This window comes from Vulpes lagopus, chromosome 7, assembly GCF_018345385.1.
Source record: "Vulpes lagopus strain Blue_001 chromosome 7, ASM1834538v1, whole genome shotgun sequence".
NCBI lineage: Eukaryota > Metazoa > Chordata > Mammalia > Carnivora > Canidae > Vulpes > Vulpes lagopus.
In genome coordinates, this window is record NC_054830.1 from 20,556,416 (window position 1) to 20,583,583 (window position 27,168).

Genomic DNA, 27,168 nt, shown 5'->3' on the forward strand with positions numbered 1-27,168 from the left:
CTGACACTGTGCAGGGTTCAGAAAGCGGTTGGTGAATGGGTGAGGTGGGCCCAGGCAGGCTACATAGGGATAATATGAGGACAAGCTACATCGCAGCTTCTTAAAGCAGCTGCTAAAGAAGACCTTGGTGCCTTCATCCCCCCTACCACAGGCTGGGTGGAGGACTCCAGGACTCCATGAGATAACCATGGCTCGCCAAGTCAGAAGTGCTACAAACAGAAAGACAAATTCTAAAACCAACCCCTCATCCTGGCACTGAGAGGCTGCAAGAACCATTGCTAAGCCAGTAAACACATCCACCACAAGCCAGCCTTCAGCAGAGCCCACAGGGGGACAGTGAGCCCCTCAGACACCAGCCCAGCTGATGTGCCAATATGCCTGGGGAGTGTGGGTACATGTTCCCAAGCACACAGGGGAGACAGCCTGGGCTTTACATAACCCAATATTTATGTGTGAATACTCTCCAAGCACTAGAACTCCAGGAGCCAACCTACAGAGGGCTCACGGGGTCTCCACAGAGCCTCATAGCCCAACACACTCCCCATACTCCAGGCTGTGGTGGGAGGGAGGTCAGCATCCTCAGTGTTTACCAAGATCTGGGCATGGAAAGCAAAAGAATACAGCCCCAGCTGACACCCTCAGGAACTGAACAAGCACCAGCCACAAGCAGTAGCAGAAAGAACATTAATAACACAGAGTGGTTATTAATAATATATTTAATTGTTTAATTAATTTATTTACTTAAAATTAATAAAATAATTAATTCCACAAGTGGAAGAGCATGCGCGCGCGCACACACACGCACAGAGTGGACAGAGCTCCAGATAGAGACCTTCTACAGCATCCTCTGGGGAGGATAGGAATACGCAGACTTCTAATTTTTACTCTGCATACTTCCAGATTTTTTTTTTTAACCATCAGAATACAGTCACTGTGATTACACAACTGGGTGAATGATAAAAAGTGAATCCTTCCCCCTCCTAAGAAGAGTGAGTCATGTCCAGGGAGGTGGGAGCCCAGTCTGGCTCAGCATTCTCCTGCCAGCGCTGTAGGTCATGAATCTACAGGCAAAGAGCTAGCGCCCTGGCGCTCCCGAGGGGCCAGCTATTCTCTCCAGATTGCTGGTTCACACTGGCAGTGAAGTGGGGTGGGAGCTGGGCCCAAATCCTGTGAGATTCTCCCCAGGGGAGCCCCACCATCCTCGACCTCTCAGCCCCACGGCAAGACAGCTGAGAGGCAGCCTGCCCTGTGTCTACCTCCCCATGCCCCATCTCCCTCTGGACCTCTTCAAATGCTGCTCCTGGCACATCTCCCTCCCTGAGCTGGAGAAGGGTGCTCTATTCTTGTTTCTGCAGCCCTTGGAAGCCGGTACTGGAATGAATGCCACCCCACCCCACCTGAGACAAAGCTGGCAGAGGAGCAGTCAGGGCAGGAGGGTGGGTCACGGGAGGGCAAGCTCAGGGAGCCCAGGGCTTCCCGGCACCAGCAGGGTGGCAGAGTCAGGATGCGGACATTACACCAGGACCTCCCACCTAGGCGAGTCTACCCCAGGAGGGAATCTCCCCACAGAGGAAAGGCACCAAAAGCCTTGCTCCACTATAAATGGCAGAAATATCAAAGGCCTCCTAGCTAGGGTAGAAACATCTGGAACCATTTACTCCAGAAGAGGGCTCAGCTTGGGGGATGAGGATGTACTAGACACCAGGACCTATTACCTTTCCCTACTCATTCTCCTGCCTCACCCACCGGCCCCACCAGCCTGGAGCAGCCTCTCTAGCTCTACAGAGGTGGGAAACACGTTCTAGGGAGACTTCATCCTAAGAATCATCCCTGCATGACAGCCCCCCAGGGAGGCTCAGCCATAAAGGCCTAAGCAGTGACTATGCAGAAACAATCCACTTTTCATCAAGCCCAAAGTTGCAGGCCCTCTTCTTGCTTCCATGGCAGTTAATGGTGTCAACTGATGGCAGAGTGCCATTCGGGCACAGCTGTGGGCTCCTGGCTCTTATTCCCCAAAGAGACTCCAGCTCAAGGTCAGAGATACACTCTCAAGATTCTACAGGTCACCAGGAGCCCAGAGAGGTTGGGACTGAGGCCACTGCAGACCCTGCCCCTAAGCACTGGGAACTGGCCATAGCTTGTAGGCAGCATGTGGCTTAAGGAGAGTCCTAGGTACCCACAATCCGCTCTGCCCCACAGAGGTCTGTAGGTACAAGCCTTCAGCAAACCTAGCCCATTGCCCAGCGGGCTCCAAACTGACCAAGGGGCCCAGAGAACCCCCAGGTACCTACATAGGAGGTCCCTTTCTAAGGCAGTCACACGAGGCCAAGCCCCACCCCACCCTCAACACAAAGGGCTTAGTTCACTTCACCTAGGGTGACTCTTCATAACATGCAACTGGCATTACCAGTGACTTTGGGTTTATGAGGAACTATGGGTTCATACATGAAGGTGCTCTGATAGCAGCCGGGAAGGATGCTCAAAATGCTCCTCTTTGTGAACGTCACATAAATGCCACTTAGGGATGGCGGGAAAGAGCCAATGAGTTGGCCAGATCAGGTGGGAGAGTACACTGCCTCCTGACCAAACCTTTTGGTCTCAAAACGTCAAGCAAAAGATACAGGTCCATCCCACAGACTGCACAGCTGCCTTAAAATCATCCATGACTGGGGTGCCTGGGTGGCTCAGTTTGTTAAGCATCTGTCTTCAGTTCAGGTCATAATCCCAGGATCCTGGGATCAAGCCCCAAGCCCGGCTCCCTGGAAGTCTGCTTGTCCCTCTTCCTCTGTCCCTCTCCCCAACTCATGTGTGTGTGCATGCTCGTTCTCTCAAATAAATAAAATCCTTAAAAAGAACCACCCTCCCTGACCATATCTGGGGTAGGGCGGAGGAGTGTGTTAAGAACCAGTGGACAGAGAACCTGGGACTCTTGAGTTCTAACTAGAATTTCTGGAGAGGGCTGAGCCAAGCCCTTCCAGGGGCCTCAGGAAATAAATGACTAGAATCAACATGGTGTAAGGAACCAAGCATGGGGTGGCGGACAGAACACCACACTCGGAGGCCTTCAGTTGGAGACTCAGATTCCCAGCCTCTCAGCCATGTAGCCATGGGCAAGCCTCAAATTCCCCATCTGTGAAATGGGGAGTAACGCTGCCCTGCTATCCACCTGGGCCCCTCTCTAGATAGCGGACCTGCACGTGCCTATAAGCTGCAAACCACATTATGGGTTCCGGATGGGGGTTGCTGCTCAGATGTGTGAACAGCCTTACTGTGGGCTCAGAGCATATGGAGCCTAACCCACCTCCGTGGGGACCGGCACTCCCAGGGCTCCAACAGCCCCACCGTCTCCTTGCTGAATTGGGAAACCAGAATTGCTCCCCACAGTGACAGACCAGAGCCAAGAAACTCCTTGCCTGAGACAAACGGTACCAGCTGCCTGCTGTTGCCCAAATTAACTTCCAACAACCCAGCACGGGACAGGAAGTATCCTCCACGAGGCACAACCCTGGGGCAGCTGGACACAGGCGGGCTGGGAATGCTGACCACACACTGTAGCATCAAGAATCAAAAGGTCTTGGAAAAGCCCAACAACCTCATGTGCCCAAGGCCCACCCAGGAGTGCCTGGTACTCATCCAGAGTCACCAAGGGAGATAGGGGATGTCTGTGTTCTTAAAAACGTTCCTCTGGGTTTCCTAGGGATCAGGGGTGAAAAACAGCTCAGCTCAAGTGTCTGCTGTCAGAGTGCCAGGAGTCCTTCCTGGAGAATCAGCCTCCAAAGAGATGCCCCTGTACCCCTGAGGATGAGGGAGCAGCTGCTACTAAGGGGCTAGTGAGAGCCTCTAAGATCGAAGGTTCGGCCACGCAGCTCCTAAGAGGTGCCAGTAGACCTGAGCAGACCTGGCCAGGTCCCTCAAGCAGCATAAAGGGTGAGGGGTATGTCCCCCAACAGCATCCTCAGATCCACGTGGCTCTCCTTGAGCTCCAGAGGGTGAGTTTAGAGGCAGTGGGATGAGTTTGCTGCCCTGTGCACCATGTATTGGGCAGGGAGCTAAGGAAACTCAGTTGTTTACAGGGTACTCCAAGCCACTCAAGGCCTCTGATATATATTCAGGTGACTTAGGAACAAGACAGAGTAGGTCTGTCATAAGAGCAAAGGACAATAGCAAAAACACACTGAAATCTCTCTGCAGAGAGCCTGTAAGCCTCATGTACCCCGGGTCCTCTCAGGATTTGGCTCCTGATGCCACCTGAGCCCCCTCACCACATCCCCAGCCCCGCCAGTCACTGACTCCCCGGCCCACTCACAGCCAAGCCTGCCCCCTCAAGAACTCCAGGGACCTCTCTCCAGCACCTGCCACCCTTCTCAACTGCTCTGTATCACTCTACCTCCTGACCACCCTCTTCAGGAGACTCTGCTTTTCTTTATGCCTCTGGTCCTGCCCCCTCAGCCCTTTTCCATCCCCCCTCTGGCTGCTTTGTGGACCTTTCCCTCCATGGCCCCTCAATCATAGGGATCCATGATATGGCCTCAGCCCTTCTCAAGGCCCAGATTTCTGGGCCCAGCTGGGCCCTCAACCCGTAGTGTCACCTACTGACTCTCTCAATCTCCAAAACCTATCCCTTGGACCTGATCCCTGCCCTACTTGGATGCCCTGCTCTCACTCAGACATGGGGCATAAGTAGCCCACCCACCCGTCGCCCAAGCACACCAGTTTCCCACCCAGGCAGGCTCTGTATGTCCTTTCAGACATACCTTTGCTCTTCGAGCAATGGGACCAGTCCCAGCACTGCCAGCCAGGCTGCATCTTTTGGACCATGGGCCAGAGTATGGCATTCAACGCCCTCCCCAATGGATTCCTACTGGTGCATGCCACAAACCCAGACCCATGCTCCTGATCCATCAGAGGTGAGGCTGGACTCTCCCGTGGTCACCTAGAGATCCTCTCCCCTCAGTGTCAAGACTTATGTGATGAAAAAAATAATAATAATACAAATTAGAAGAAAAAGATTTATGTGGTATTAACCACATTTCTAGTACTGTATTATAATCATCATGTAGACTCCCCCAACACATCTTCACAAATCCCATGAGGTACTATTATCACCTTTTACAGACAGGAAACAGCCTATACTCCTAACCTGCCTGGCCTTGTCACCTCCCCCTCCCAATACTCCTGACTCCACACTCAGAGGCACCTTCCCGCCCGGGCACTCCTCCATACCTGCCAACCCTCCCCCAGTCAACCGTTGCAGATGTGCGCCATCTCCAACCCAGGCCTGGCCCAGAGAAGAGAGGCCTCTAAGCCTGAAGGAGGGAAGGAAAGCTGTGGTTTCCAAATAGAGGGTAGACCCCATAGCTACTCTGTTCTAGAAGGTCTGTCTGCAACAGCTGCAGCTACAAGCCCCAGGGCTTTCTGTTAAGGAAGAGTGGCTAGCCTCTGCCACCTGGTGGTGGTGTAGGGCAATGCAGGCCAGACTCCCTACTCCAGGATCTCCCGGACCCAGACTTGGCAACACCAGCATCTGAACCCCTTACTTGGTTCCTGTTTTGTGCCTGGCACTCTCTAAGTTCTTGGCAGAGACTAACTCATTACTCTCCCAACACCATCTGTGAAGGAGGCCCTATCACTGTCCCAGGGGGCCCAAAGGAGTCAAATGCCCTGCCCAACGTCCCACAACTCCAAATACTGAGGCTGGTTGCAAAGCCCACCCTCCGCCATATGCTTTCTAAGACCAAGAGCCTCTCCCTCAACATGGGAGGTCTGCTAGCCTCAGTTACCTCAAGGAAGTGCTGTCCTCAACAGCTGAGAATCGGCTAGGAGGGGATGCAAGGGAAAGCTGAACCCCAAGCCCAACACCTTTGTCCAGACGCATCCTTTCCATTTCAGGGGTGAATTCTGGATGTAGCCCATGGACTTTAAATCTAGTCCCAAGACAATAAGCACAGTTTTTCCAACAACTCCAGCTCTACCCCAACCTGGTCTTAGCCCCAGGCCCACAGGCCTGCCCACCATATTGCCCCTGGCCCCACTCCTAGTTCCTCCTGTGGCTGCTCACCACCTTCCTTTCCTTTCCCCATCCCCACGGCCGAGGTGACTCACAGCCCTGCCCAGTCACACCTGCTCTCAAGTTCCACACTCCAGCACCTTCCAGCTCACCCTAATCACACCCGGTCCGTCCCTACCCTACCTCCCAGCAGGAGCCTAAGATGGCCTATGTTGACTGCTCGCTGTTCTGCCCTCCGAGGGCTAAAATTCTCAGGGGACATGGCCCCAGGGCTGCTTCCTGATTCTGGTCTCCAACCTGAGTTGACTCCTGGAGATCCCAATGGGCCCAGGACTCCTCCCCACTGACCAGGGCCGTCCTCAGGCCTGCTTCAGCATGATGGCCACAAGCCTGACGCCAGGTTCTGCACCGTCATGCTGTGGCTGCTCAGGGACACTCACGCTGGTAGTGCTGCAAGAGGCGGTGCGTCCGCACGTCCCACACCTTCACTGTGTTGTCCATGCTGGCAGCAGCGATGCACGTGCCACTGGGGTGGAAGTCCACGTAGGTGACAAAGCTGGAAAGGCAGGGGCCGCCACATGCTGTAGGACTGTCCTGGCCCAGAACAGACCCCCCATTCCCATCCCTGCACATCTGCTCAAGCTGTTCCCCAAACCCAGAATATCTCCCTTCTGCCCTTTTTCTTTACCAGGTGGCCAAGGGACAGCAGGGAGAGGGCAAAAACAGTGGCTAACAGTGACCGGAGGTGGACTCATCAGGGACCGAATCCCAGCGTCCACCTCTAAATACAAGTAGAGAAAGGGGTCTTCAGCCTAAACGACAGCTGACAGCTCAGGCTGTTCAGAGTCAGAGCAAGGGCCCTCATCAAAGCGATGAGGCCTGGCCCCAAAGGGCCAGTGGGACCCCAAGGCCACTGGTTGACCCATCTGCAGGAGATAGGCCAAGGGTGACACCCAGGCTGGCACCATGGCCAGCTCTTAGGAGACGCCTTTCCCTGGGGCTCCCGCCTACCTGAGGAGAGCAGAAGTTGAGGTTCATTGAGGAGATCAGAACAGGTGAGGCCCTGCTCTAATGCAGGCTCCTCCCTCTCCTGATGATGCAGCACAGTGTGAACAGCCACCAAGTACTTGCAAGAACCTGACAAGCCTTTCATTTATAAACCCATCGTCATAGGTAATACACTAACATGATTTTGGGGAGTCTGGGTCACCTTCTTTTGCATAGACAAGTCACAATCTGAGAACCATTAAGTGAAGGGAATAGAAAGGCCCCCAAGAATCATGTCTTGAGGTTAAGCATTCATTATTTGTGGAGATGGGGATGAGGCTGAACCTTCCAGTCACATAGGAAAAAATTCAGAGGCAGAGAGCAGCAGAGATGTGGCCCCACCTCTCTGGGGGGTCCTTGGGTGCCAAGTCCATGCTTTTCATGAGCACCTGCAGTTAGAGGACAGGCACTGTGACTTACCCACCATGCTCACAGTAAGAGTGGACACACTCCCGGCTAGTCTTGTCCCACAGCTTTACAGTCTTATCATCACTGGCAGACACGATGAGCCGCCCGTCAGGGGAGAACCTGAACCAGGCAAAGCACAAGTCACACCACCACCATCCCAGAACCAGCCAAAGCTACACGCACTGCTCTGACCCTGAGTGATCCTGGGCAAGTGGCTTTCCCTCTGTGAGATAGCTAAGAATGGTACCTACCTTGTGGTAAGCAGGGAGCAGCCTCCTGTGCACGAAGCCCCCAGCACTGCACGTGGCAACTTGTGTACTGACTGCTGATGCTATCAGAGTGAAGGTGGCCCAAAGCCCACCATCAGCATCGTTACCCTGTTCCCAGGTCCCCAGAGCCAACATTTGACTCTGAGAACAACCTACCAACAAAAATGTGTGGAGGTCCTTGGGACCCATCACCAAAAGCTGGCATAGGCTCGATACTTGTCTGCTGGCCTGGTCCCTCCTGTTCTCAGAAGCCTAATGGTGAGGTCTCTCTGAGCAATCCGGGACCTCCCAGGACAAAGATGGCCTGAAGAACAAGTAACTTGCATGGGGTCCCCAGGAGAATGCCACAACAGTTCCCGACCTCTGACTACCATGGTTTCCCAGTGTCCGCAGACCTCCCAACCTCTTCCTCCAGAGCACGGAGATCTCTGCTGAAAGGATCAGAATAGCTGAAAGGAGCCACATCATCCTTTAGTCACCTGGCCCCCATCACCACAGCACTGTCCCCACCACACCAAAGGGAGAGCCAGCCTCCAGAGCAGCCTCCTCAGAAGCCTCAACTCCCAACTGGCAGCTCAAGCAAAGTCAACTTCTCAGAGGCAGATTCAGATTCCAACCTCAGCTCTGCCACTAACCCAGCATGCACCCAGAGGCAAGATACTGCACTGTTCTGAACCTCAGTGTCTTCATCTGCAAAATGGGAATGATACCCCTACCTTGCCGGGCTGCCATGAAAAGTGCAAAGAAATCGTATAGTGGTAGTAGCAATACCATTGTGTTGCTATTGCTCCTCAATAATCCCTGCTAACTTGCTTTAGGCCACATCAGCCCGGATGTCAAGGGCTCAATCATGGCTGGCAATGAACTAATTTACTTGTTAAATGTGAGCTAGAAGCTCCTCAATAATTCACAATGTAACAATTTCTTTGTTCCCATTTTACAGGTAAGGAAGCTGAGGCTCAGGAAGAAAAAAAGAGTAGCTAGTTTGCCCAAGGTCACAATACTGGAACTTGGCAGCGCCTCAGTGCCTCTCAAACCCCAGGTCCCTCCAAAGGTCTTAGGGCAGGATGATGCTCACCTGGCGCAGCGTACCCAGTTGATGTGCTGGCTTAGGGAGAACAGGAATTTCTGGCGATGAGTTGACCACACCTTAACTGTTTTGTCGTCAGAGGCCGTCACAAGAGACTGGCCATCACTGCAGAAGTGGACGCTCCTCACTGTGGCTGTGTGTGCACGAAACACGGTAGACTCGCCTTTGCTGCAGGGATGGGTATTCCAACTCAGAAAACCCGTAACAGTGACGGGAAGGTCCGTGAGCACCTCAAAGTTCTCCCCACCCCTCCCTCAGAAGCCTCTCCCAATGTCAGTGCAGGCCCACACACCAGTCTCCCTCAAGGAAGGCCAGAACCGCACCACTCACCCTGCTCACATCAGCATCAGATGGGATCCCTTCCAGGATGGCTGGGGTAAGCCCAGAATCCCTGCTGCTAACTCTAATGGGAGGGGCCTAACTGGAGCCCCAGCTTCTGATGGCACCTCTTCAGAAGTAGGGTAGATGTCCCACTGTGACAAGTACCGAGCCAGCATGGGGACCTGAGTGTGGACAGCTCTGGCACCCGGTCCCCAGGCTCAGACAAGCCCTTCAAAGTCTGTAACTCACACATTGGGTATCCAGATCCGGACAGTCTTGTCTCGGGAGCCTGAGGCAAGCAGGTGTCCCGAAGGGGAGAAGTTCACACAGGTGACAGCATCCTTGTGGCCCGCAAAGCGGTAGGCGCGTGACTGGGGCTTCATGTGCCAGACCATGAGGCATGAGTCCATGGAGCCACTGGCTGAGAAAGTAGGGATGCTGTAACCCTCAGCTCTAGAGGGCCTTGATCCTCCAGCAGGATGACAGGGTAGGGAGACAGGAGACAGACCACACTTCCAGCAACTGCTGAGCTGGGATTTGGAGAATCAACGGGCTGTCAGCTCTCCATGCAGCAGGCCCACATGGGAGCCAGACCAAGAGATGCCCTTCACATTTCTGCAACCCAGCAGGCCTCTGAGAAAACTCATCCCCCGTGGGGCTCCCCCCCAGTCGTACCCTAAGGGCACTAGAAAACAAGTCCTCCCAGACAACCCAATGGACCTCTTACCATTGAGAAGGCCCAAGTCAATCAGAAACCTAGAAATCCCCAAGACAGATCAAATGACCAGTTTGCTCTTAATCTACAGTGACCCGCAACCTCTGGCAGGGGACCCTGACCATGGGAATAAAGGGAGAGCCTTGTCCACAGAAAAAAGAAAGCTGCAGCCATGACAGCCCCCAAGAGACCAAGGAGCCACATCACTCAGCTGCTGAACAAGAGCGGCAGGAGGGGAGTACCCAGCTCTGCTCTTCATCCTTCTCACCCTTTAACTAGATGTTCCCATATTGCTGTGGACAACAGAATGGACGACCCAAGAAAAAGGAGCCACTGTTTAGAGACATTCCACCAGCCAGACCCAACAGATGGCTGGGGTATATGCAGTGAAAAAAATCAGACCCTGGGCCTACTCTCCAAGGCTACGTGCCCTTGGCAAGGCCCCGAACTCTCTGGAGTCTCACACTCCGTATATAGAATGGAGTTCACAAAGCCCAGCACCCAGACAGCTGGTCAGCTGAAGCAAGATGCAGGTCTAGACAAGGCACCTGGGCCTTCACTGTGCCCTACTCCTCCGACACCGCCCCTCTCAGGTAAAGACTCAGCCTTCTCAGCTCATAATCTAGTGCTTAGGAAAAGATGTTTCCTCTTACCCAGCTGCTTCGTGTTGAGACTGAAGTCCACAGAGGTAATTGCATCTCGGTGGCCCTTAAAGTGCCTCTCCAGTGAGGGGTCCTCCTGTGGAAGAGCCAGGGTCAAATGTGTGAAACCTGGGTAAAAAAGAGGCTTACCCAGGGCCAAGACTCTTCCTAAAACAGCCAAGAGGCTGTTCAAGACTCAATGCTGATCTTGTATATAGAAAATCCTAAGGAATCATCCACTATTAGAAAACTATTAGAATAAACTAGTTAAGCAAGGCTGCACGATACAAGATCAATATATAAAAATCTATGTTTATTGCTGATGTGCAAAAATACAAATCTGAAGAATGATAACAATTCCATTTATGACATATAAGAATAGGCTCAGTCAGTAGAGCATATGACTCTTGATCTTGGGGCTGTGAGTTTGAGTCTCAAGTTGGGTATAGAGGTTACTTAAAAATAAAATCTTAAAAAAATTTTAACAAAAAAAGTGAAGGCTTATACAGTGAAAACTATAAAACACCTTTGAAAGAAAATTTAGAAGACCCAGGTAAATAGAAAAATATCCATGCTCAAAGTATGGAAAGCAATTTTGTTAAAATGTGCTACTCCCTAAATTGATCTACAGATTCAACAGTCCCTATCAAAATTTTAGGTGCCAGAAATTGACAAGCTGATCTTAAAATTAAATAAAAATGTGAGACAGCCAGAATAGACAAAACAATCTTTTTTTTTTTTTTAATTTATGATAGTCACAGAGAGATAGAGAGAGAGGCAGAGACACAGGCAGAGGGAGAAGCAGGCTCCATGCACCGGGAGCCCGACGTGGGATTCGATCCCGGGTCTCCAGGATCGCGCCCTGGGCCAAAGGCAGGCGCCAAACCGCTGCGCCACCCAGGGATCCCTAGACAAAACAATCTTAACCAAAAAAATGAAAAAATAGTTGCTATAGAAAAAAAGTTTACTGTTCCTCAAAAAGAGTTATCAAATGACCCAGTAATTCTGGGTAAATGCCCCAAAGAACTGAAAGCATGTTCACACAAATACTTGTACACAAGCATTCATAGCAATATTATTCACAATAGCCAAAAACTGGACAGACCTAAATGTTCATTAACAGATGAATAGATAAACAAAATGTGGTCTCTTCATACAACGGAATACTATTCAGCAGTAAAAAAGGAAGTACTAACACATGCTACAACATGGATGAACCTGGAAAACATGGGAAGTGAAAGATGGCAGATATAAAAGGCCACACTTTGTCTGATTCCACGTATATGAAATGTCCAAAATAGGCAAATCTACAGAAGAAATTAGTGAGGCGAGGGGGAGTGACTGTTTAGTGGGTACAGGTCTCTCTTTGGGGTGACAAAAACATTCTGGAATTAGAGTGTGATGATCGTCGCACAACACTGTGAATGAATGTACTAAACAGCGATGAATCTTACCACCTTAGAAGGGTTTTATGGTATTTGAATATTTCAACAAAGCAATTTTTCTAAAAGAATCAAGAAGAGAAAATGGGGGGTCTTTCAGCAACCCCCATCTCAGGAATCAGATTCCGTACCCTCAATCTCACTGTGGACTGGCCAATGAACCTAGAGGTCACCCTGGACAGGCCCCAAGGGCCAGGGCCATCGTCTCCACTCCGCCCTACGTCAAGGTAGCAGTAGTTCAGGACACTGCTTAGTAAGACATGGAGAAAACATTCCAGAGACTCTCTCCACCCAACAGCAGCTTGTCTTGGCACTTGGGAGAGTTATAGCCCTGCCATGCAAACATCTTCCCCTATCCCAAATATCGGAAACCCCAAAGAAGCATTTTGGGCAGACCAGGGAGCCCAGCAAACCTCCTCTTGGGAAAAAAAAAAAAGAAAAAAAGTCCTTGGAGGCAGAGCAAGTCCATTGCCACCCTAGAGAGCTGTAACCAGAACAAAGGCCCCCATGGCCCTGCGCCCAGCTCCACCCCCAACACACCTGCCTAAGTGCCCCTTTCAACAAAAAGGGAGTGGCGACTGAGGGAGGGCCCCCAAGAGAGCAGCAACTGCCTCCCCTGAACCTCTTGGGAGAAGATAATGCCCACCTCTAGGCTCAGTGGGCAGAAGCGAGTTCAGATCCACCTCTGACCAGGCGGCCCCTGAAACCTCCCAACACCCTTTCACCTCCTCACCCCAGAGGTGGTTGATATTTCGAAGCAAGTGGGGAGGGACTTATGGGAAGGGCCCTAGATTAGGGGTCAAAAAGCCTACATTTTGGCCCTCTGCTCGAGTCCCCACACGCCTAAGGGTGCCAGCAGGCACCACCCAGTCTTTCTGACTCTCGACACTGCCCAAAGGCGAGACCTGTTTAAACACTCTCTCAGGATAAAAAAAAAAAAGGAGGGGGGGTTGGAGTGCTTCCCTCTGGAGGAACCTGGAACTCAGGGCGCCAGGCCCAGATCACACTGCGGACCTGCGCTGTCCCGTCGGAGCAAGGTGGACGCTCACCACGCCCCCACCCAGCCTCCCACTGCTCAGGACCGCCAGGCTGAGGCCAGGGAGGCCCGACGCTGGCCTCTGGCCCGACCTCCCGTCGGAACACACTAGTACTACCGTCTCCTCCGCGAGGATGCAAACCCTAGGAGCAGGGACTGGCTGGTCCGCCCGGTGGCCGGCAGAGGCTCTGGCTCCAGGAGGTGCCCACTAGGCTTCCCGACCCAGCGCCCCCAGCACAGACGGTACCCCGGGGCTGGGGAAGACCGGCTCGGAACCCGGCGTCCCACGTGCTCCCCTCGCAGCCATCGCCCCGGCCAGGCGCCCACCCCGCGGGGAGACCGCCGGCAGGCACTTACAGGGCAAGGCGCAGCCATGGCGGGCCGGGGGCGCCCAAGGCGCCGGAGAAGGCGGCGTAGGCCGTTGCGGCCCGTTCAGTTTCCGCGCCCCCCAACCGCCGCCAATAGCAACGCGGGTCGCGTCGCCACGCCCCGCCCACGGCGGTTAAAGGAGACGCAGCGCCTCAGCTTTCTGTCTCCCGGCCGGAAGCAGCGCGGTGTGATCTGTTTCAAAGCCTCGGCGCGCAGCTCCACCAGGCCAAGCAGCCCACGGAGGCTGCCGCCAGAGGTCTCTGCCCACTGTCACTAATCCCCTGGGAAATTAAAAAAAAAAAAAACAGGATGAGGGGTTCACTCCGCCGGCCCGTAGCCCGGTTTACGAGGCGGCGAGCAAAGCCTTCTGGGAAATGCAGTTTCAAGACGGCCGCCACCTTGTGTCCGCAGGAAAGTGGAACTACTTTTCCCGAGATACCTTGAGGGCGGGCGGGGGATTAACCACCGGTAGGAAAGACTTCAAGGATCCCGGAAGTGCAGGACACGTGGGTCATTGTATACGTGTTCTCTTAAAGGGCCCTTGAAACCGGGTGTTCGCCCAATACCTTAAGAGCCAATTAGTCGCCCATCAGAGAGTCTTTAAATGGTTCACTCTTCCTAATTTAAAACAAGTGTCCATTTAAAAGAGCGGTAGTCACTTGGAATTACACCTACGGGTGGAGAAATCTAGGTTCTAATCTGTTATTGTCCTGCTTCCTTCTGTGACCTTGGGGCGGGGGTAGGGAAGCACCTCTGCTCGCACCTTAGTTTACCCATTTGTAATACAAGGGAGTGTGAGGCAGCCTGGTCCTCTCAGACCCCTCAGTCCTGAGAAGCTGTTATAAGTTACATGTTTAAAAGAGGAGACATTTCTAGATACGTTTCCTGAGACAAGGGAGACAAAAGCAAAATTAAACTCTTTGGACTACCTCAAATTAAAAGCTTCTACAGGGCAAAGAAAATAATTAGCAAAGCCGGAAGACAACCTACTGAATGGGAGAACATATTTGCAAATGACATATCTGATAAAGGGTTAGTGTCCAAAATGTATAAGGAACTTCTATAATTCAACGTCAAAAATTCAAATAATCCAATTAAAAGTGAGCAGAAGACATGGACAGTTCTCCAGAGAAGACATCCAGATGGCCATCAGACACATGAAAAGATGCTCCACATCACTCATCCTCAGGGAAATGCAAATTGAAGCCACCCATGAGATACCACCTCACAACTGTCAGAATGGCTAAAACCAAAAACACAGGTAGCAAGTGTTGGCAAGGATGCAGAAAAAAAATGAACCTTCGTGCACTGCTGATGGAAATGCAAACCGGTGCAGCCACTGTGGAAAACTATGAAGTTTTATCAAAAAATTCAAAATGGAACTACCATATGATCCAGTAATTCCACTACCAGATAGTTACCCAAAGAATAGGAAAACACTAATTCAAAAAGATATATGCCCCTCCATGTTTATTGCAGCATTATTTACAATAGCCAAATTGTGGAAGCAACCCAAGTGTCCATCAGTAGATGAATGGGTAAAAAAAGATTACATATATAATATACATGTATAATGAAATATTACTCAGCCATAAAAAAGAATGAAATCTTACCATTTGCCACAACATAGTTTTGAATGAATGAATCTAAGGAGTATAATGTTAGGTGAAGTAAGCCAGAGAAAGACAAATACCATATGAGCTCACTCATATGTGGAATTTAAGAAACAAAATAAATGAACCAAGAAAAAAAGAGACAACCCAAAAAACAGATTCTTAACTATATAGAGAACAAACTGATCGTTACCTGAGAGGAGGTGGTGGGGAGATGGATGAAATAGGTAAAGGGGATTGAGAGTACACTTACCATGATGAACTCTGATAATGTATAAAACTGTTGAATCACTATAGCATACACCTGAAACTCCTATAACTCTGTATGCTAACTATACTGAAATTAAAATTAAAAACAAAATAAAATAAAAAGGAGACATCCTAAGGGCTTGGCCACCAGAGGCCATCCCTGCTCACTTTATGCTGTCAGAAAGTCCAGGCTGTCCTTGTCCAGACCTTCTACCCTGTCTCCGGGCATCTTCCCAATCTGGAACTAACCTGGACCGGATGTTTTGCAATATTCAGAAACCTTCTGTCATCTCCCTGGACAGGCTAGTTTGGCCAGACTCCAATACTGATTAGGATCTGGCCAGGCCCTGAGGTTTCTCACTGCATCCTGAGTCCTAAGATGGTGTCTATGTAGACCTCTAAACCAGAGCATATTCAGAAACTGGCACATGTGGGTAGCTGGCATGTAGAGGAGTGGGTCTCTGCTTTGGGCCTGGAAAGTCTGGGGCTAGACAGAAGAAACAGATATATATTTAATCCCATCTTCACTGTGATTTGGCATAGAATTGGTATTTTTGTTTTGTTTTGTTTTTTTGCATTACAAATGTTCAGGCTCATTTAACTCAGGCACTGAAGTTCTCCTTAAAACAAGTATTACATCATTCACACACCCCAAAATTGTTCAACACTGTTCAAAGGATGATTTTCAAGTCTTCCCACCAACATTCACAACTTATTCAGCTATTCTTTTGCCTGCTGTCCAAATATTAAAGTGAAAAACTTAAGGAAGGAAAATATTAAATATGGAAAAATGTATTCATTAAACTTAGAGTTTTTTATTGTTATTATTGGTAGTGTTTTTGGTTTTGGTTTTGTTTTATTTGTGTAATTTTAGCTATGGAACACCCCTGGCCTATAGGAGCTTATAATCTACAAAACAGAATTGAGAGAAACCCTTCTGTAAAATGATTTTCAAATGTCAAGCTCACTCAAAGTAACAGCACTGGAAGATTTTACTCTCCCTAGTTTTTCCAGATCCCACTACCTTCTATCCTTACCCATCAGAAGAGGAGCTGGAGATGCCCCATGCCCCACCCACTCTTCCTCATTTATTCTCCAAATATTGCAACACCACATTCTGCCAACACCACAGAGACAGGCCAAGATCCACCACTAACACAACCTGCATAAATCAAGATTGGTGCCTCCACCTTCTGACTGAGCAGGCCCACCCTGTGCCACCTCCATCAGATTGGGCTCCATTTTTATCTAAGTCCCTCATGTTGGGGATGCGCATGCTCAATATTGGAAGAGACAACATTGTTGGCCTTAATGTTGGGGGGACCTCCATGTTGAGGGGGGCTGGAAGGGAGCTCTTTTTCAAGCCCCCTTGTGGCAGGAATGTTTCTATCCTGGTATAAAGCCCATGGGTAGACACCCCTGCAAGAGTCTCTCCCCCTGTCATCACTCCCAGACCCTCTGCCCCAGAACCAGTGCCATCTCAGGATGAGACAGAGAAAGAAGGAAGAAAGGCAGGGATCACCCCCACCCACATAGCCCAACTCAACCTGTGCCTGGAAAGCCCCGTTAGTTCTGTCACTCAGCCCTGCATTATGGCCTGGGCTTGAAACTCTGAGCATGGCAGGCAGATGTGCACATCTTGAGATAAGCCCAGGCCCTACCATCTCTAAGCTGGGTGATCTAGCAGGAGTCACACTGTATCTCTGAGCCTCCACATCCTTTACTATAAAATAATCATAACATATCTGCCCAATGGGGGAGGAAGGATTCCATGAGCCATTAATTTATATCAAAGCTTGATATTGAGCTGCCACTTAATGCATTTGACTTTTTGCTATGACCTCAGTCACATCACATACCTCCTCTGCTCCAACTATCTAGCGGATACCTCTCTCTCTCTGCTCCCACCTTTCTCCCCTAGCTGCCTCTGCTCTGGCCACATTAGCCTTCTTGCTGTTCCTTGAATAAGAATGTGTCAGGCACACTCCTATCTTAGGATTTTGCATTGGCTATTGTCCTTGTGTCCACTTGGCTCAAGCATCATTCCCATCAGGACTTTGTTCATCTACCTCCTTCTCGGTGTGGCTTTCCCTGGCCATCCTACTTAAAATGCCAACCTGCCTTCCCTCTCTCTGCTTTACTTTCCACCAGTGGCATTGCCATCTGACACACTTGACTTATTGGTGTTATCTTCCCCCTCTTAGAACATCAGATCCAGGGAAAGAATGTGACTATATTCTGTACCCAGCACAGAGCACAGACAGAGTGGGGTCACAGTAAATATCTGCCAAACAAATAAGCAAATCATGACAAGATTCATGAGTGGTTATAGAGCCTGTGACAGGCAGGACTTGTTCTCAGTGGGAGAGAAGGGGAAAGGATTAGGGTAATCAGGAAAAGCTTTTCTGTGAGGTCAGGGAAACCTGAGCTTCAGAGCACAAATGGGACCTAGGTATACAGGAGGGGGGTGGGGCACAATTCCAGTACAGGGAACAGACTAGACAAAATCTGATGGCAGGATTGAATGGGAAGCATCTGGAGAGCAAGGATAAAGCAGGTGGGCTCAGAAGTGAGGCTAGATTATAAAGTCACAAACATTGCCAAGAGTTGTGGGAATCAGTCTCAGTGGGTCAGAGGGCTGGCCACACATCCCCTCTCAGAGCTGAGGGTTGACAAAAGAAACCTCTCACAGATGAGGCTATGGTCTCAGGACTGCCTGTTGTGGAAGTGATCCCTGCAGGAGGGAAGTCCCACTGCAATTTTGGGCCTGAGTCATATCTACTGGGGAAATGGTGTGCCCCTGCAGGGCAAACTTCTCTAAAGACAGGTTATACCCCAAAGCAAGGAGGAGTCTAAGGGGCCACAAACCTTCATCTTTGCTCAGCCCTGCTCCTCCGTCCAACCATGTTGGCCACTCTGGTAAGAAGCCCACATTGGTGGGAACACTGGGGAGTCCCTCTGGGCGAGTGTCCACCTTGAGCCTGTTCTTCCATATTGCAAACAGTGAATTGCATGTCTAGAGTTCCTATGGCAATTCCTGGGGATGGAGATGGCAATGCACCTGGAACTAGTGTCCAGGAGGTGTAAAGAAACAGAGCTGGTTGGTAGCCACACCACACCATCCATTCAAGTCAGATGGGGAAGCCTCTGTGTGCTGAGTCCTTCTAGCCACATCCCATTAGTATGACCAATGTCCTCCCTCCCATAACCACAAGCAACACCTTGGGAGGTGCTGGGCTTTCCATTCATATTGTTCAGGGTAAAGGGAAGAGGCCAGAAAAGCCCAGCTGTGATAGAACAAACCCCACAAAGCTCAGGCCCCCTGACCTTGTACAGGAGGGCTGAGGTGGGGTACAAATGCCATAAAAGGTATGAACTCAAACCTGAGAACTTTCCTGGTAGATAATGTAGACAGGGCTTCAGAACATCAATATTCAGCCCTGGCTGCTGTTTAGAATCTCTGCACGTGGAGACAGCACCAGCGTCTTAAGAGTTCCCCAGATGAGTCCATTGGGCTAAGGTTGCTCTAAACCAGAGTGACTGAGAGAACTTTGTATGGTTATGGAAATGTTCTACAGCTGCACTAATACAGTAGCCGTTGGTTATACATGACGATCGAACACCTGAAATGTGGCTACTGTGCCTAAAGAACTGAATTTTAAAATTTATCTAATTTCCATTCATTTAAATTTAACAGCCATGTGTGCCCGGTGGCCGCCGTGTTGGATAGCACAACCTTAGACTACAATTTGGCTCTGTGGTCTTAGGCAAGTCACTGAGCCTCTCAGACTTCAGTCTTCTGGTGAGGCTGTGAGAAACAGAGGCCCAGTCCACAACAGCCAAGGCAATGCTTTGTCCCTGCACCCCTCTGCCCAGCTGCAGGGGAGAGTGGAGAAAATCCAGAGGTGGGAGGTGGTTGGAGATACCAGCCCAACCCCAGTGATGTGGAGCAAGACAGGAGGATGCAGGCCACAGCCATGTGGGCCCCATAGCAGGACTTTACCAGCTGCTCCCAGAGCATTTGGAGTGAGAAAATGGGGCTGGGGGCCTGAGAATCAGAGGGTAATTGGATTTCCCTCCTCCAAGGAATCCTGAATTGTGGTGCAATGAACCAGCCTAGAAAGGGTCAGCACTGAAGTCCATGATAGCCACATGAAGTCACTATACACCAAATGCCACATGAAGTCTTCGTCCCAACCCCAGAAGTGATGCAAACTTCTGTACATTTTACTGATGGATAAACTGAGGCACAGAGTTAGTAAGTGGGGAGCCAGGATTAGAACCCAAGTCTGCAGGGATCCCTGGGTGGCTCAGTGGTTTAGCGCCTGCCTTCGGCCCAGGGTGTGATCCTGGGGTCATGGGATCGAGTCCCGCATTGGGCTTGCTGCATGGAGCCTGCTTCTCTCTGCCTATGTCTCTGCCTCTCTCTCTCTCTCTCTCTCTCTCTCTCTCTCATAAATAAATAGATAAAAATCTTAAAAAAAAAAAAAAAAGAACCCAAGTCTGTGTTCTACACAGACTGCACAGTCTGAACCTTTAAGTCTAATACATACTGGAAAAAAAACCTAAGAACTCTTAAATAGTTTGGGCCCCAGTAGAACTCAAAAGGGCTTCAAGACTTTCACTGCAGGGCACCTGGGTGGCTCAATCAGTTGTGTCCTACTTGATTTCAGCTTAGAACAGGATCTCAGGGTTGTGAGATCGAACCCTGTGTCAGGCTCCATGCTGGCCATGAGATGGTGGCCAAAAGTGTCCCAAAGTGGCCAACCCCACACTAGAAAGTCTTCTGTTGTCTTGTATTTTATCCAAAATAGGCAAGTAAGTTTAGCATTTGCTTCTCTTTAAATATCTTTTTAATGAAAAATTAATGTTTTAATGGTAGACCAGTTAACCCCAAGCCATGCTGGTATTCAGGAATATGCCCCACTATATGCTGCGGTTTCATGTTCCCCCTCCACCATCCATCAGTGTGAGAAGCAACCAGTCATCAAACGAGGTGAGCCTGCTCATAGGGCCTAGTGCTCAGGGTTTCCAGAATACAGGGTGCATCTGGCTTATATGCCTATTTCTAGGCCAGCACTAGAGTCTGACTCCATGGGTCCAGATAATTCTTACGTGATGGTCTTGGTACCTCACCAAGGGGCCCTGGGCACACTAGGGGCCTGGGTAGCCCTGCCCTGCCCTCAACAGGAGCTCTCACTCATCTATGAGGTTCTGGCCAAGGACCCAAGACTAGACAAGTCTCAACGATAACCCTAGCTTGCTCTGTGGTCCCATCTCAGGCTCAGTTTCCCCATTGTCCAATAAGGAGATCCACAGGGAACTTCTTTAGCCCTTCTGGTCTCAATGAGTGTATGCGGTTGGGCAGACTTACTGAAGGAAGTGGCTGAAGGCACCAGGCCTCCTTTGTCTCCCCTTCTTCATCGTGCCACACTGGTGTCCCACACTCCCAGCTCAGGCCCCCGTGGGTCTTCCCTCTCCCAGCTTGCCCTTCCCTGAGATCATGGTTTGTCTCAGGCATGGCCCTTCAGGCCTCAGCCTGAACATTGACTCCTCAGAGTCACCTCTTCTGGTTCTCTTCTCACTCCATCCTTCTCATGCTTATGTGCCATTACTTTCTCATGCATCTCTCCCTGGACTGTGAGCTCCAGGAGAGCAGGAACCTGCCCCTGCTGATCATGAGGGGATGCTGGGCACTCATCCCTGGCCTGACATAGGGAAAGATCACCTAGACTTTGACAATTCAGCTCCTGGAGACACTGGGTCCGAGAAACACCAGGAAATCCCTTCAAGGGCCTCAGAGATGCTCAGCCTCTGGGAGGGGCTTTCTATCGGATTGGGATCAGGCAATTCAATTCTACAAGCATCTGTGAAGTGCCACTATGTGCCTAGCCCTATTCTGGCATCACCGCATTACAGAGGGTCAAGCGTATAGCAGCAGCCCCCATGCCTGACTCATTGGGGCAGTCAGGGAAGGAGCCATCAAGCAGGCTGAGCCCAGTGAGTGTCCTCCCAGGGGTTCCAGCTCAGCACTGAGGGGTCCCTCTGTTGACAAGATGGGGGACTTCTAGGAGGAGACATGTGGGGAAAGGGACTTGAAGAACAAACAGGTCTTCCACAGGGAAATGGTATCCCAGGCCCCAGGAGGGGAAGGTATGGGATGGAAGAGATACAAATACACACCTCCTCCAGAGAGGGCAGTGGCAGGTGGGCAGTGACAGGCCTGCCTGGTGTGGACTCATCTCCACTGCAGAGCTGACCACCCATCTGCTCCCCTACTCCTTGGGGATTAGCTCCTCCCATCCCAGCTGCCAAGAGCCAAAAAGTTCATCCAGGTGACAAAGGTCTCCTGTGGTGAGTCATCTGTGGGTCCCAGGTAGGTTCCCCCTGCATAGATTACTCACATGCTCAGGGCCAGAGTAGCCACCCTGTGCAGGGGAGCCCCACAGAAAGGCCAGGGCTTGTCTTCTGTTCCTGGTGGTGGGGGAAAAGGGGTTTGGCATAGATGAGGGATGATGACACTTGTCAGGCAGTATTCCCCAGGGCTTGCCATGTACTCCCTCAGTTTAAACCCATCCATGGCTCCCAGGGCCCTCAGAAGCAGTCCAGGTTCCCCATAACCCATCTGCCTGCCCCTGCTCCAGCCTTGCCTCGCACCCCACCCCACCTCATGGGCCAGACCTTCCCACCCTTGTGCCTGGTCTACTCTGTTCCCTCTGCTTGGGAGTCCCCTGTGTTCCGCCTCTCAGGGCAAATCCTACCCCCTACCCTTGGTTTAAGGGCCCCATCCTCTATGAGCAGAACGAACAGCCACCTCTCCTCGGGGGGCCCCCGTGGGGCTCAGGCTGCTCAGACTCCCTCAGGCCAGATCTTCCACTTCGATAGCCACTGGAGGGAAGGTCTTGTCAGTTGGTTCTGGTCCCCTTTCTAGCACATGGTGCATAGCTGTGTGTGCCCGTGTCTGCGTTGTGACTGAGGACGCATGCGTGTGTATGTGTGTATAAGGGCGTCTGTACCTGCATGCGTATGTATGTGTGTCTGGGTATGGCTGACCATGTGTGCCTGGTGGTGTCACTGAGTGCTTCTGTATGCTTGCATGTGTGTGTGCATCTGAGTGAGACTCTATGCATGTACTTTTGTCTGCATATCTTAGTTTAGGTTCTTCCAGAAGCTGACCCTGAGGAAAGATTCAGGGGTACCTCATTTATTTGGGAGGTGATTCTGGGAAATAGCTGTAGAGAGAAGGAAAGTGAGACAGAGAAGGGAAAGCAGCCAGTTGAGGGTGTGTTGTTAAGCAAATGACCACTGAAGGTGACTGGGGCCCAATCACACCAGAGGGTCAGGGTCACGACCCAGAACATGCCTCAGGGCCTTCCTGCCTGAGGATCAGGGAGAGGAGGGGTTTCTCTGCACATTCGAGACAGCCACGGTGGAGGCCTGGCATATCCAGGCTCTCCTAGGCCAGGCCTAGGGCCTTCTGGGGGAAGAAAGCACTCAGCACTCAAAGTCTTGGGTGCCAGCAAGGAAGTCAGGCTTGCATGTATGAAAGTGGTACGTGGGAGAGGACCGCGGAGAGTGCCAACACAAACTGCTACACTGTGTGTGCTGGTGCCCTGTTAGGCCACATGGAAACAAGGACACAGGGACTCCCTATGACCTCTTCTGTGCAAACTTCTGCAGGTTCAGGAGAGGTCAGCATATGAGGCGAGTGCTGGGCTCACCCTCCTTCCCTCTCCCAACCTGGTCAGCTCAGAATTTGCCAGATTATGCGAGGCCTGTGCCAGATTTGGCCAAACCAACCTGCACCTGCTCTGGGCAGTGACAGCTTCTGGACCATGATAGGGAGTGGGGGATCGAAGCGGGTTGAGGGCAGCGAGCTCAATATGGGAAGGCCCTATTGCAGAGAAAGCACCAGGACTAGAACCCAGGCCTCCTCTGTCTGACAGTTGCTGCCCACAGGAGCCTGGACAGGAGCAGGAAAGGCCAGGAAGACCATGCTACCTCTGTCCTATAGGCAGTGGGGAGCACCAGAGGCTTGGTGTGCCAGCAAGGGGTCGTCTGTGTTCCCCTTCAGGGGGACCACTCTGAGACTGGAAGCCCAAGCACTCAGAGGAGGTACTTAACCGGGCAGATTGGACAAAGCCCTAAGTGTAACAGGGACACAAGGGGTTTGAGACCAGGGCTCAAGGGGATGCACATGGGGTGACGCTGGCCAAGGCGCTACTCCTCCTTGGAGAGGGCTGGTGGCCAGTTACTGCTCAGCAAAGTTTAGGAATTCAGAAGCTGCAAGACAGAGCTGGGGTCAGGGGACCATGGGAATGGGGAAAGGGGAACTGCCAGGTCTTATCAGCTTGGTCTGAGATGGCCATTGGTGAGGAGCTGGGGTAAGACAGGAGTCTGAATGCCCCAGAGGAGTTGTCCTTGGCAAAGAGAGAGCATGGAGGTCCCAGCAGGGACAGCCTCGAATAAGCCCCTTCAGAAAAGGGAGAGGTCTGGGAACATAAAGGCCTGGGCCATTCAGATTTGGAGAACAGCAGGAATAAGGGGTCCAGCTGCTGGGAGATCATGACAGCCCAGAGATGCAGTAGGAAGAGCAACAGGGTGCTGGGCTGTGGGGCAACCAGAACTCCCACATCGACTGAGGCCATTGTGGAGTACAGGAGATAGGGAGGGGTGCCCCTGAAGACTGTTGGGGAAGAGAAGGAGGGAGGTAGAGCTAAAGCTTGGGGAATCCAGGACACTGGAAAAGTCTAGGAGCTAGCAAGGAAGATGAGAGGCCACTGGCAGGGATGGCATGGGACCTCCCCTGGCCTGGGGGGCTGGGGTGGGGTGGGGTATGTGCTTTAGTGGGTCAGGGAATAGAGGCAAGGAAGAGGGTGACAATTCTGGGGTCTGTAAGGGAAAGGCTGAGCTGTGCAGATCTGGGTTCCAATCCCATGTACAAACACCGACTTGCTGTGTCACTGTGGGCAAGAGCTTAACTTCTCTGAGCCTTATTTCCTCATGTAATGGAGATCCTGTGGAGATCATAACAGAAACTAGGTATACTAGTTTCCTAGGGCTGCCATCATGAAGTACTACAAACTGAGTGGCTTAAAAAAACAAAGTATTTTATTCTTCCATAGTTTTGGAGGCCTGAAGTCAGAAGTGGAAGTGTTGACACAGTCATTCTCTTTCTGAAAACTCTAGCAGAGGACACTCCTTGGCCCCTTCCAGTTTCTTTTCTATCCTTTTTTTTTTTTTTTAATTTTATTTATTTATTCATGAGAGACACAGAGAGAGAGAGGCAGAGACACAGGCAGAGGGAGAAGCAGGCTCCATGCAGGGAGCCCAACATGGGACTCAATCCCAGAACTCCAGGATCATGCCCTGGGCTGAAGGCAGCGCCAAGCCACTGAGCCACCGGGGCTGCCCCCTTCCAGTTTCTAATAACCTCTGAGTTCCTGGCAAGTGAGGCCACATGATTCCACTCTCTGCCTCCTTCTGCAAGTGGGTGTCTTCCCTATGTGTCCAAATTTCCCTCTTCTTGTAAGGCCACCAGTCATGGGATTATGGCCCATCCTCATCCAGTATGATCTCATTTCAATGTGATTACATTTGCAAAGACTCTATTTCCTTTTTTTTTTTTTTTAAAGACCCTATTTCCAAATAAGATCATATTCCCAGGTATGGGGGATAGGGATTAGGACTTCAACATATCCTTTTGGGGAGCACAACCCCCAACTACAATTTAATCCTTACAGGCCTGGCACACAGTAAACTTTCAATAAATGGCGGTTTTTAAAAAGCAGGGCAGGCAGGGGGAGATGGCAGGAGCTCAGACTGGCAGACTTTCCCTGCGGGGACCCACGCATTCACACATGCACACTTGTATGTGCCTGGACAGATACAACAGATACAGGCACAGGAAGCAAAACAATGCTCAGAGAGTTACACCCACCCAGGAAGGCCAGGACAGGTGGCCCAGGGAGCTCAGCCCCCAGTCTACCCACCAGGCAGAGCCATTCTGAGCAAGGCTCAGGGCCTAATGTCAGCTCACTGGGTAGGAAGCCCAAAGTCAAAGCCTTGCTTGTCAGAACATTCCTTGGGGATCCTGAATAAGGCCACCACTGACATGTACAAGTTCACACAGTCCCTGTGGGGGGCTCCTCCAGACCACCCAAAGACAGTCTTATCATGATGGGGGAGGGCTCGAAGGGTCCCTCCTGCACAGCTACTTTGTGGGGAAGACAAGACACAGAAACAGACAGGCCCCAGGGACCTCAGTGGAGAGGCTGGGCAGCCACCCCAACTTACAGAAGAGGGAGTCAGAGGAGGATCTATTACTCCCATAACCCCTCCCCACAATCCCCCCTGCACCTGTCAGACTGGCCTGGCTAACCCTCCTTCCCCCAGCTGCCCACTGGGGTCACCCCTAGGCCAAGGAGAGTCAGTGGAAGGTGCAGTGGGGAGAACAGGCCTGGCCCTAGGTCCTCAGAGCCTTCTGGTTTCTGCCACAGGACACCCTCTAAACTCATCAGGATCACTGTGGGCAGTGGAGTTCATTAGCACTGCTATGACGTCTGGGGAGATGTACCAGGAACACTGAGTACTTCAAAGACAGGCACTGATAAGAGTCACTGAGCCAGTGACAGAGCCTGGGTGCCACAAGGCCACTCCCCAAGGCCTCCACCCGGACACCTCTGCCCTCCCTCACCCCTCCCAGGGCACCAGATCTGACCTCAGCCCAGAGAGCCCCAACCAGAGTCCATGCATGAGAGAGTTCCCAGCTGCTCAGGCCCTGTCAGGGCTCTGGGCTGCTCTGGCTCCATTCACCTAATAGTCCTCCCCCACACCTCCCGCCCCCAGCCTCTGCTGAGCACTGTGCTTGGTTCTGGAAACAGTCATGAGACAGCATGGCCCTAGCCTCATGGGGCCAGCAGGCAGGCCTGTGGAAACTGCAGTGATCCTGGAAGGCCTCTTGGAAGAGCAGGGGTGCAAGGCTGGGTTGGGGGTGGGGGGAGGGTTGCACCCACCAAGATCTGAGAAAGGAGCATTACAGGGCAAAAGGAACAGCAATAGCAAAGGCCCCACGTGGGGATTTGCTGGGGAGGATTAAGGCACAGAGAAATAAGTAGAGGGAGGGTGTCATCGAGGTGGGTGGGCCGGACTCCATGAGGACTTGGCTTCTCCTGAGTGAGAGGGAGCCATGGGAGAGCTTTGAGCAGAGGAGGACCTCTGGGGTTTTGCTTTAAAAAGATCCCCCTAGCTACTCTGAGCAAAGATCAATGGTTTTCCCAGTTAAATGCAGATTCCCCGGCACCCTGCTGAATCTGGAATCCTCATGCTCCTCCAGCAAAATGGTTCAAGGTCTCCCACCCCACTGGAGACTTGGAGAAGAGAGCAGGGTAGGAAATGAGATTCACGCCATCTCCCCACCCACTCCTCGAACACTGTTGCGGCACACAGCCTGACAGAAGCTGTGCCAAAACCCACAAGCACGAAACCAGTTCGCCTTTGTTCAGCCCAGCTGAATTATATAATAGGCTTTCCTAACTTACTTGACCACAGAATTTTTTTTTCAGAGAACACTGTTAAATGTCCTTCACAAATGCTCCTTCGGGCGCACTTTGGTTTATTTTCTCTGGGCCCTTGCACTAGGTCTGGTACACAGTGACTACTCAGCAACCACCCTTTGAAAAGTACACAGATCTCTCCATGGTGACCCTGACTAGACTTGGGTGATTTACAAACTCACTGACCTTTCCCGAGCTCCAGGGAGATACAGTCACTTTCTTTCTTTCTTTCTTTCTTTCTTTCTTTCTTTCTTTCTTTCTTTCTTTCTTTCTTTCTTTCTTTCTTTCTTTCTTTCTTTCTTTCTTTCTTTCTTTCTTTCTTTCTTCTTTTCTTTCTTTCTTTCTTTCTTTCTTTCTTTCTTTCTTTCTTTTTCTTTCTTCTTTCTTTCTTTCTTTTTCTTTCTTT

The 27,168-nt window shown here is 51.2% G+C and overlaps 1 protein-coding gene across 2 annotated transcripts in view; it reads right to left on the bottom strand.

Moving 5' to 3' along the window:
- POC1A (POC1 centriolar protein A) overlaps nucleotides 1–13,624 on the bottom strand; it is a 67,285-nt gene extending 53,661 nt beyond the window's left edge. Inside the window, exons 1-6 of one of the 2 annotated variants that reach the window (XM_041760519.1) lie at nucleotides 13,334–13,624; nucleotides 10,511–10,595; nucleotides 9,392–9,563; nucleotides 8,810–8,989; nucleotides 7,475–7,582; nucleotides 6,448–6,563 (exon numbers count right to left, since the gene is read on the bottom strand). In XM_041760519.1, coding sequence (XP_041616453.1) covers nucleotides 6,448–6,563; nucleotides 7,475–7,582; nucleotides 8,810–8,989; nucleotides 9,392–9,563; nucleotides 10,511–10,595; nucleotides 13,334–13,351 — 679 coding nt within the window. In that variant the 5' untranslated portion in view covers nucleotides 13,352–13,624. The remainder of the gene's footprint in view (nucleotides 1–6,447; nucleotides 6,564–7,474; nucleotides 7,583–8,809; nucleotides 8,990–9,391; nucleotides 9,564–10,510; nucleotides 10,596–13,333) is intronic. The other variant, XM_041760518.1, reaches the window with a different exon arrangement.
- Nucleotides 13,625–27,168: the final 13,544 nt, after the last annotated feature.